The following is a 12,031-nucleotide window of genomic DNA, read 5'->3' on the forward strand; positions in this document are numbered from 1 at the left end:
AAACAGCAGATTGTAACACTGAATGCTGAAGCAGATATGAAAATCCACCTGTCTTCTATTAAATCAGCTATTTAAAAAGATGTGCAAAAATGTAAAACAATTTCATTCTTATTTTTCTTTCTGAAAATATTTTTTATGAAACAATGTTTTGTATATTAATCATATAATCATATTATTACTGTTAGTTTTGAATAAATAGTGTAAATTTTTGTTTTAATTCTAATATGTTAAACATCTATAGATACAATGAGAAAACTTGATTTTAAGAAATCTGCAAATAAAAATTCAGTAACTGCTATGATAAATAATAATACAACTGGATTTTTTCTAATCTTTATAAGAAGGTATTGAGGAAAGATTTCTAACTAGACAGCTATGTTTTTAACTTTTTCTATTTTTAACTATGCTTTCTATTTTAAAAAACTGGCAGAACATCCATTTGCCCACCAAATTGCAAACTCCACATAAGCAGAACTAGGTCTCCTTAGTTCTTGGTCTCCACTATTTCTCTCATGACACATAAACTTCACTCAATAAACTTTTTTTAAAATATTTTATTTATTTATTTTTTGAGAGGGGGAAGGAAGGGAGAAAGAGAGGGAGAGAAACATCGATGTGTGGTTGCCTCTTGTGTGGCCCCTACTGGGGACCTGAGCTGCAACCCAGGCATGTGCCAGGACTGGGAATCAAACTGGCAACCCTTTGGTTCACAGGCCAGCACTCAATCCACTGAGCCACACCAGCCAGGGCTCAATAAACATTTTTTGAATGAAAAGTGGGCAAACGTAATTCTGAACTCAATATACATGCATGCAATAAATACGTATGTATAAACCTACATTTCTTTTCAAATATTACCAAATATGATGACTTGTTTGTTTTAAAAAATCAGTACCTCAAACTCAAGGGATAAAATATTTTTTTCTTTCAAGAACCACTGACCCATAGCGGGATAAAACACAATAAAGTATAACTTGATTTTGTTTCTGAAACTGTGTTTCTTTTTCCTCTAAATTTAATGACCAAGTCCACAAAATTGTATTTAATAAATATAACAAATTAAAATCATTTTACTAGAGAAAAAAGAAGCCATGAAAGGTATGAATTATAAGGAGACAGCAAAAGGAAAGGGTGAAACACAGCAAAGCCAAATGAGAGTTCACATATAATCCTTCCAAAATTTTTCTGAAATTCTACGACGACTCTTACTTGCCCCAAATACATTTAGTCCTTACACAAGTTATTTTATAAAAGCAGTGTCTAAGTACCTGGCATTTCTTCAGCTCTCGCTTCAGCTGGATAACTGTAACATGCTGTGGTCCTTCTTCCAGGCTTTCAATGCCTTGGCTCCCTCTGAATGAGGTAAGAAGGGCCTTCCTGACCTCCTGGGTCATGTTAAACCACTCCTGCAGTTTTTGTTGCTGCTTTTGGTTTAGTCTAACAGCATCTTTTAACTCCACCAGGAAGGTGAAGGCTTCCTCTATACACTTTTGGTAACCCAGGCATTCTCCTTGGAGCTGAGCTACTTGCTCCTCAAGAGAAAGGATCTTGTTTTTTTCAGGAGTTCCCTCTCGATGGATCTGGCTGGTTTGGCTGATACTACTAGCCTGTTGGCTTTGCAAAGCTTCTCGAAGCAACTTAATCTCAAATTCCATTTCATCCATCCGGTCTGACTCAGGGCTGAAGTTTAAGGTGGGTTTGTTTCTGATGTTACGCGCTCTGTTGGCGTATTTGAGAGAGTTTAAGGATTCGTCAAAATCCAAGGAAGACGGGCTGACACAAGTGATCATGACTGTCTTGGCACTGCCGCCCAGGGAATCTTTCAGAAGTCGGGTGATTTTAGCATCCCTGTATGGGATATGTGAACTCTTCCTGCGTGGGTCCCCGAGAGCACTTATTACATTTCCTAAAGCCAGCAACCCACTGTTGATCTGAATGGATTCTTTGAACCGCTCGCCGGTATTCCCTGTTTTCGTTACTCTTTCTGATCCAGCCAAATCCACAAAGTGAAACTTGGAGACAATATGTCGACGGGAACACCAGGATCCGTCTTCAGCTACCTCTGTACTTTTTACAACTTGACAAATGCTGATTGTAAAAATTGCATGTGATCTACTGGAGTGTTCGTTCATTTGGGTGGTGCCTGTGTGCCGGGCTGCATTCCCCATTTCCAACAGGCTCATCACTTCATCTGCACTCTCCACCTGGCATTCCTTGGTCCCAACAATCACTTAAAACAGAAAATTTTTCAATCAAGCTTCAATCAAAATCCAATATAGTTAAATTAACCACATAACAGTTACTGTTTGCAAGATTGCCCAGCTAAGACAGACCCTTTTAAAAAATCAATAGTATTTCAAATTACAATACACATCAACATTAAATAATTTTAGATAATCTCCCAAAGGAACATTTTACAGAGAGCACTCATCTTGTTTAAATTCTAAAAGATATCATACTGTACATCATTTTTAACGATCTGGTTTCTTTGTAGGCACACATCATGCTCAATTTTTCAAAATAGATGACACGTCCTGGCCAGGTGGCTCAGTTGGTGGAAGCATCCTCCCATATAACAAAAAGTAGCAGGCTCGATTCCCAGTCAGGGTACACACCTAGGTTGCAGGTTCGATCCCAGGGAGGGTGCATACAAGAATGCAATGGACCAATGTTCCTCACACTGATGTGTTTCTCTCTCTCTCTCTCTCTCTCTCTCTCTCTCTCTCTCTCTGCCATCCCCCTCCCTCTCTCACCCTACCCTTACTCTAAGGTCAACAATAAAATATCCTCGGGTGAGGTTTTAAAGATAACAATAAAGTAGCTGACAAAAAAAATCCCTCCTTATTCTAGTATTTGATTTGTAGAATCTACTAGATTAATTAAAAGATAATAGATTATATAATTTAATTTTATAATGCAAAATAATCAGTAATAGTTCATTTTTAAAAGTTAGTTTCTTTTGAGTTTTGTTACTACTCAAGCTCACCTTAGGTTTAAGGTGTTTTGATATCGTGAAGTAATAACCAATAATAGATGAAAATTTCAGTATAAATACTTATTCATTTTGAAAATAGGTATGCCCTACATAATATCAGAGTGCAAGGTAAACAAATGAGATGGTAATTCAAAACAAGCCACAAAATGTCTATTCCAACCGCAGAAAAAGAACCAAAAAATAAGCTTACTATTACCCACATTATTTGTTTATATACAAAATATTTCAGAAAGGAGCAGGCAGATTTTGGATTGGAATCAAAATAGTGACAGTGAAACTCCTGATTCTCAGCTCAACTCACAGTGCTGTACTTCCTTTTTAACCAGATCCTGCCATGACACTGTTTCTATGAAAAATAACCATTTTGCTTACATTTTCATCATGACACCTTTTTTAACAACCTGGTTCATTTAAAGCTCTAAAGTACCTGCACTACAGACAGAGCTGAAATATTAGCAATTATAAAATATCACAGTATAACCGTAAATCAGAGCATAAATTTTAGAAAATTTTTCTAGTGTTAGGCTACAGCTGAGTACTCCCTGTGGTTTTCAAACCCAGCTGCACATCACCTGGGAGCTTTATACAAAAGGAAATACCAACTCTGGCCCCACCCCAGACTGATACATTAGAATCTCTGAAAAGTGCCCAGAAACCAGTGTTTTTTAAAAAGCTCACCTCCTCCCACAACCACATCAAAATTACAACTAAACCACAGAACAACCATCATCACAACCACCCAAAATCAAGCAGATGGAAGTCCTAGAATGATGAAATTAAAGAACACACGAGACGGGTAGGACTCGGAAGGGGCTGGTGCCTCACCCACGTGTAGCAGATAAATATCTGAAGAAGTATCTTGGTTGTGTAGGTCCTCTTTGAGGAGCAAGGGGTCCCAGCCCCATATCAGGCCCCCCAGCCCAGGGTTCCAAAGTCAGAAAGAGAAGTCCCCAAAACCTCTGGCTATAAAAACCAGTGGGGATTGAGTCTGAGGAAGATGGAAGCTTCTGGAGTCCCAGGCAGTTTCTCTTAAAGGGCCTGCACATGAACTTACTCGAACTCACTCCCTTTCAGCTCTAGCATGAAACTGCAGCAGCTTGAAAGACACGTGAGACACATGGAGAGGAATGGAATTGTCTGGCATAAGAGCAACAGCTTTCTCCCAGACAGAAGTGCTCAGCAGGGCCATATTTCCTTTTCTAAGCCCTCCTCCCACAGAGTCAGCAGGTAGGTACCACGTCTGAGACTCTACTAACCTGGCTCACACTGTTTACTCTGCCTGGATGATTCCCTGAGGCCCTGCCCTACCCAACTTTCAGGCCCACCCAAGCTGTTTCCACCCAAATGGCTTATCTTGGCTCACACTACAGATTTTCCTAAATTCTCTCAAACAAGCAGCATCTGGCCTTAGTGGACCACATATGTCTCACTATGTGGCCCCAGGCTTAGGACTAGCAGCAGTGGGCTTTGGTTCACAGCTTGGCCTTGCCTGGGCACCTCTAAGCCCAGAACGAGTAGAAGCCATCTGCAGATCACTTTGTAGCTTGTGCCAGGTGGCCCCAGGAAGAACACAGGCTGTGGCTAACCTTGGCCTGCACCTCCAGGAGGCTCCAGAGCCAGCACACCAAGTGAACAGCTTCAGACCACATTGAAGCACCACCATTCAACACCTACACAAGCGACACACTCAAGGGGCGAATTCAGCAGGCACCTGAGCCCTGCTGAATTAAGTCCTGCTCTGTGGAGTGGGTCCCTGCAGCTGACCCTCCACGGTGGTCAGAGGTCAGTGATCAGTGGTCACAGCCAGTCTGTGCAGCCAATCAGCCTAGGTAAATCCCTCCTACTGACATACAACCAGAAACCAAGGCTCAACTATAAGAGGAGGGTATACAGCCCACATGGAAGTGCAACTCAAGTGCCCAGCTTGGGTGATAGGGTAGACTGTGCCACGGGGCCCTACAGGACACCTACTACATTAGGCCACCCTACCAAACCTGGCAGAAATAGCAGCTGTACCTACTACATAGAAACAAACACAGGGAAGCTGACAAAATTAAAAAAGACAAAGAAATGTGATCCAAATAAAAGAACTAAACAAAATGGAGACAAGCAATCTACTAGACACAGACTTCTAAACATTGGTTATAAAGATGCCCAAGGAACATAACGAGACCCTCAACAGCATAAAAAAGATCCATTCAAAAATAAAGGATATATTAACTGAGATAAAGAGTAATTTACAGGGAAACAACAGTAGAGTGGATGAAAGCCAGAATCAAATCAGTGATTTGGAACACAAGGAAGAAGAAAATACCCAATCAGAACAAGGAGAAGAAAAAAGAATCCAAAAAATCAAGGACAGTGTAAGGAGCCTCTAGGACAACTTCAAGTATATCAACACGTGCATCATGGGGGTGCTGAAAGGAGAAGAAAAAAAGCAAGACACTGGAAACCTACATGAAAAAATAATGACAGAAAACTTCCCTAATATTGTGAAGGAAATAGACATGCAAGTCTAGGAAGTACAGAAGTTCCAAACAAAATTAACACAAAGAGGCTTACTTCAAGACACAGCGTAATTAAAATGCCAAAAGTTAAATACAAAGAGAGAAACTTAAAAGCAGCAAGAGAAAAGCAGTTAGTTACCTACAAGGGACCTCCCATAAGACTTTCAGCTGGTATCTCAAAAGAAACTTTGTAGGCCAGAAGAGATTGGCAAGAAATATTCAGAGTCATGAAAAGCAAGGACCTACAACCAAGATTACTCTACCCAGCAAAGCTATCATTTAAAATCAAAGCTTCCCAAACAGAAACAAATAAAAAGCTTCCCAAACAGAAAAAAGCTATAGGAGTTCATCACCACCAAACCAGATGTTAGAGAGAAATCTTTTTCTCTCAAACCAATGTTAGAGAGAAAAAGATTAAAAATATGAACAATAAAATGGCAACTATACACCTATCAACAATTGAATCTAAAAATCAAAATAAATGAACAAGCAGAACAGAAAGGCACTCATAGATACAGAGAACATTGTGACAGGAGAGGGTTCAGGAAAAGGGACTAAAAGGTGAAGGAATTAAGGAGTACAAATTGGTTGATACGAAATAGTCACAGAGATGAAAAACACAGTATAGGGAATATAGTCAATAATAGTATAATTGCTATGTATGGTGTCAGATGGGTATGAGATTTACCAGGATGATCACTTACTGATTTATGTAATGTCTAATTACTGGGGTGTATACCTAACATAATAATGTATGTCAACTGTAATTTAAAAATGATTTGAAAATTTTAAAAACTGTATTGAATGATCTAATAATTTTACAAACTACTATATGTGCTTTCTAAAAAAACAACAACAAAAAACAATTTCTTCAAACATCCAGGAATGCCAGAGCTGCTAGGACAGTGCCTCTAAGGTGGCAAGCTCTACTGCCCCCTGCAGGCTGTTGTTTGAATGACAACAGCCATCTTACTTTTCTAGCCACTGTGAAATTCCCCCAAGGAGTCAGTCCTCTGGCAAGACCCTTTATCTCCTGGAAGGTTCTACTAAATGTGTTTTCTAGGAGAGGAAGACATCCAAGAACAGTCATTGTTATTAATAAGAGTGAAAATATGGAAATAGCTTAAATGTACAACAATGGAACAGTGTTAAATTATTATAATACATTCAGAAGACAAATGACCATATGACTACGAAGGGTCACAAGGCTGAAAACAATTTAATAACATGGAAATGCTTACAATATAAATATTAAGTGAAAAAATTAAATGTAATACTATATGTGGGGGATGCAAGTACATTAAGAAACAATTATACAGTCCCAGCCGGGTGGCTCAGTTGGTTGGAGGACTGTCCTTTACATCAAAAGGCTGTGGGTTCGATTCCCAGTCAGGGCACAGACCTAGGCTTCAGGTTTGATCCCTAGTCAGGATGCACTGAGGAGGCAGCTGACTGATGTTTCTCTCTCACATTGATGTTTCTTTCTTTCTCTTTCTTTTTCTCTCTCTCCCTTCTTTTCTCTCCAAAATCAGTAAGCATTATCCTTGAATGAGGATTAAATTTTTTAAAATTCAGAAATAAAAATAAATAAATAAATAACAATTATACGTGCATAGAAAAAGAAATCTGGGAGGCCCTCACTTCATCCAGCAACTAGCACCACTCCTGGCAGCACTGTCCAGTACTGCCCACACCGTGGCCTTTGTCTTGGGGCTTGCCTGCATCTACTTGGCCCTTATCCTACAAAACAATGAGGTGACAATGAGGTGCCATGTGACGGTGACAGAGGATAAGATCAGTGCCCTCCTTAAAGCAGATGGTGTAAATGTTGAACCTTACTGGCCTGGCTTGTTTGCAAAGACACTGGCCCATGTCAACACTGGGAGCCTCATCTGCAATGTAGGGGCTGGTGGACCTGCCCCTGCAGCTAGTCCTGCACCAGCAGGGCCTCTGCTTCCCCAGCTGAGGAACAGAAAGTGGAAGCAAAGAAAGAAGAATCTGAGGAGTCTTTTAATGACATGGGCTTTGGCCTTTTTGACTAACCCTCTTTTGCAACACATTCAATAAAAAGCTGAATTCAGGAAAAAAATGATCTTTAACTTTCCTCCTTATTTTCTGCTACTTTTTTCCTCCTACTTTTCTGTTGCCTAAATGTTCTATACAGAACATGTCACCTTTTAAGTTAGAAAAGTATAAAGTATTATTCTTTAAAATACTTGCATTTTAACCCTCCCCTCCTAGCCTTCTCCCATTTCCAAAAAATGGGTATTTCATAAGATTAATGTGTTAAGCACAGGGTGTCAGATTTTGAGAAGCACAACAAAGGACAGGAAAATGTCACTATGGAGAAGCAGACACACAAACTCTCTACGCTTGAAAAAATAGCATGCAATAGGTATACTGGGACAAAAATCAAAGGAGAAAGAATTCTGGATCAACTTGGACGAACACCAAAGGAAGAAGCCATCCCCAATCTTCAGGTAATCAAGAGGAAAAAAAAGTTCAGTACAATCATAGGAAATCAGTACTATCTTAAATTACAACTTAATAACTTCATCTTACCCACCAGTTGAACTAGTTAAAAGTGATTTAACTGATATTGTTAATCAACAATATCATTCAATTTTAAAGTAAAAACAAATTCATTTTGCTTCTGTGCTTTTAAAGCTTCTTTGGAATATGTCCAGAAGCTGAATTAAATCATATCTATTTGCTAAAGAAGGCTACCAAGTAAGTAGGCTACTTTACCTGTGTTTCCTTTTTCATCTTCTCGGATGTGAAGATCCTTCATAGATGTCTCCAATTCTAGAAGATCTCTTAGGTCTTCCTTGTATACTTCTATATAAGATACTTTTATTTTAAAGTCAGTGCTCGGATTTTCAGAGATGTTTTGAAATATTTCTTGGATAGCACGAGGAATGATGCCCTTTTTATCCTCTACAACTGAAGCTGAACATTTAGAAAAAGAAATCACACATTAAACTTAAAATTTAGGAAAAGCTACAACATAAAATTTACAAGCAATACATTTCTTCTTATAATTCTCTGTATCATAAATCTTTTAAACTGTAACTACAGAATTCACAGGTAAAAATTTTCACATGCATGCCCTTACTCAAAATTCACTCATGCATTCATTTAACAAATGTTTACTTAGTGCTGTCCATGTGCCAGGTGGTATTCTAGGAGCCTGGGAACCTTTAGTGAACAAAACGGAAGAAAAAAATCCCTTCCCTTGTGGGACTGTACAGAGGAAAGACAGGCAACAGCAAAACACAATAACTGATCAGTGATTTAAGTGGTCTATTAAAAATGATAGGCATGCCCAGATAAAAGACAGGACAGAGTGAAAGGGAGTGGAAGTGTGAGTGCATTTAGGTGGGAGGTGTTTGCAGCTTTCAGTAGGAAAGTCATGATGAGCTTCACTGAAAAGCTGACATTTGAGCAAAGACATGAAAAAGGTGGCAGAGGAAGCACGTGGGGGGAGTATCTGAGGGGAGCATGACCTAGACATAGAGAACAGCCAGTACAAAGACGCTAAACTGGTGTGATCCATAAACGAGGAGGCCAGTGTGGCTGAAACAGAGAGAAAGGGGAGAGGGACTGGAGATGAGGTCACAGAGGTGACAGAAGCCAGAACATGTGAGTCCTTGTGGACTTTGGGTTTTACTGAGTGAGACGAGAACACGGGAGACAGCAGTAAGTTGTGATTTAAGAACCCACCCTGACTGCTGGGTTTTGCAAATACCATAGAAGGGCAGGGGTGGGTGTGAGGAGATGGCTTAGAAGGCAGGGCAGTTATCTGGGAGTTAAGAGGGTTGAGGATTAGACATGATGGTGGCTCACAGCAGAATGGCAGCAGAGAAAAGGTGAGGAGTGACCTGCTTCTTGGTTCATGTTGAAGGGAACAACATTAAAATCCCCTGGCAGATTGGAACTGGGATGTGAGAGAAAGCAATGAGTTAGCAATGACTCCAAGGTTTTGTCTTAAGCCACTAGAGTTGCCATTAATAGATGTGGGGAAGAGCAGGGATTGAAGTGGTTTGAGGGGGAAATGGCAGTTCTTTTTTTTTTTTTTAAAGATTTTACTTAATTATTTTTAGAGAGGGGGGAAGGGAGGGAGAAAGAGAGGGAGAGAAACATTGATGTGTGGTTGCCTCTCTCATGCCCCCAACTGGGGACCCAGCCTGCAACCCAGGCATATGCCAACTGGGAATAGAACCAGCGACCCCTCGGTTCACAGGACAGCACTCAATACACTGAGCCACACCAGCCAGGGCGATTAAGTTCATTTTTTTGACCAATTAGGCTTGAGATGTCTGTTAGCATCAGACTGCAAAGACTAAATAGGCATTTGAATATATAAGTCCAGAGTTCAAGACAGTAGTCTGGACTGGGGGTTAAAAAAAAACCCTGGAAGTCAGCTACATATAGTTTTTAATGTCATGAAACTGGATGAGATCAGGGGGAAAAGTACAGTCAGAAGCCTCTCAATCCTCTTCTCCTTCATCACTTCCACAACCCAGCACACAGATCAGTACAGTAACATTATGAATGAATAAAAGTGCATACAAGAGACTCAGAATACTTGCACACCAATGTCCCCAGCAGCATTATTCACAATAGCCAGAAGGGGGAAACAACTCAAGTGCCCACCAACAGAGGAATGGATAAACAAAATATGACACAGCAATAAAATGGAATATTCTTCAGTCATAAAAAGGAAGTTCTGAAAGTGAAAGAATCCAGACACAGGAGAACAAATAGTGTATACATCCCTTCTAAGAAATATCTAGAAGATGAAAATTCATAGAGAAAGAAAGTAAACTAGAGGTTACCAGGGGGAGGGAAGTTATTTCTTAATGGTTACAAAGTTTCTCTACATTTTGGTTGCTGAAAAACAGCAGTGATGGTTGGGAAACACTGAATTTAAAGTCAGAGAACTATATTCTTAAAATGGTTACAATGGTAAATTTTATCCACAATTTTTAAAATAATAAAAAAAGTACAAGATAAACTTTAAAATAAGTGAAAGACTAAATTGAGACTTAAGGTTGAATGAACTTCTACAGGCCAATTTAGAAAGAAACCCACCCACCATTTTCAGCATTGTTCCACAGAAAAAAAGTTACAAAACACTGGCTTATAAATGTACCTTAACACAAACTTGCTTTCAAGTTGAAGATTACCAATGTTTAGATTTTTGGCAACACTCATCCTGAAAATCTGAACCTCTATTAAATTGGGCTGCCTTTCACCTAATTTAAGATACAATACTGCCATCGTGTGGCAAGTAAAGGAAGTTGTAGGTTTTGTAATACAAGGGAGAAAGATTCCTTTTTGGTAGTTTTCAGGAACTTGCCAATAGCAGTATCTATACACTACAGTATATGTTAAGCATTCTGGATTAGCCACTATAAGTAACTGATCATTCCCTACCACATAGATAACAAAGCAGTACAAAAATTCAAAAGACTTATCAAAAAACTCAATTTCAAATGATATTTATAATAAAGCTTCAAATACATATTTTGGTAACCTAAAAACCACATTTCAACGTTAGGCTTATATTCCTAGTTTCTTTCTTGCATATTTTTTTTTTGAAATAAACTATTTCATATAGAGAACTTACAAAGTTTTATATTTCAGCAGCCATTAGCTCAGTAGCTATTATATGCTATTTTAAAAGTACAGAAATGAAAGTTTTTAGAGAAGATTATGCCTGGTAAAAGCCAGTACATCCAAGATTCTGAAAAGTAGGAAAATTAATATTAGTTTAAATAAAGATCATATTTAAAATAAGAAATTTTCACCCTGCCACAGAAACTAGCAGGGTACCCTAAACACTGCAAATGCTCAATGAAGTATTTACTGGGGAGGGGAACCCCAACATTATTTGCATGGCCAATAATCAAACAGCAGACAACTGACCCAGAATTGGTGTCAGCATGGAAAACTGAAAATGCTCACTAATTTCACAAATATACAAACAACACGGTACAATTTTTCACTTTATGAGATGGTAAAGAAAAAATACTTTGGATTTGTATGTCCAGGAAATGATAAAGATATGAACAAATGGCTTTCATATATTGATGGTGAGAATACATATAAATTGGAACAACCTTTTTGGGGGGTAATTTGTCAGTATCTGTCCACATTTTAAATGTGGTTGATTCCCCAAATCCACTTCTAGAAATATATCCCATAGAAATACTAATACACAAATGAAAGTTAAATGTACAAAGATATGTAATGCAACTTCTTTTATGAGTAAAAATCAGGAACAACCTAAATGTCCATTAATACTGGAATGAATAAAACATGACCCATTCGCCCTGGCTGGCATAGCTCAGTGGATTGAGCTCGGGCTGCGAACCAAAGTGTGGCAGGTTCGATTCCCAGTCAGGGGGGTACATGCCTGGGTTGCAGGCCATGACCCCCAGCAACCACACATTGATGTTTCTCTCTCTCTATCTCCCTCCCTTCCCTCTCTGAAAATAAATAAATAAAATCTTAAAAAAAAAAA

General features: G+C 39.0%; 1 protein-coding gene and 1 pseudogene across 1 annotated transcript in view; one reads left to right on the forward strand and one right to left on the reverse strand.

Annotated features, from left to right (window-relative positions):
* KIF27 (kinesin family member 27) overlaps positions 1–12,031 on the reverse strand; it is an 84,238-nt gene that overhangs the window by 64,173 nt on the left and 8,034 nt on the right. The window contains exons 3-4 of the mRNA XM_045840979.1: positions 8,251–8,451; positions 1,269–2,230 (exon numbers count right to left, since the gene is read on the reverse strand). Coding sequence (XP_045696935.1) covers positions 1,269–2,230; positions 8,251–8,451 — 1,163 coding nt within the window. The remainder of the gene's footprint in view (positions 1–1,268; positions 2,231–8,250; positions 8,452–12,031) is intronic.
* On the forward strand, positions 4,077–7,544 carry LOC123819820 (annotated as a pseudogene).

The sequence above is a fragment of the Phyllostomus hastatus genome, unplaced genomic scaffold (genome assembly GCF_019186645.2).
Source record: "Phyllostomus hastatus isolate PE091 unplaced genomic scaffold, TTU_PhHast_1.1 phas_contig_34, whole genome shotgun sequence".
Lineage (NCBI taxonomy): Eukaryota > Metazoa > Chordata > Mammalia > Chiroptera > Phyllostomidae > Phyllostomus > Phyllostomus hastatus.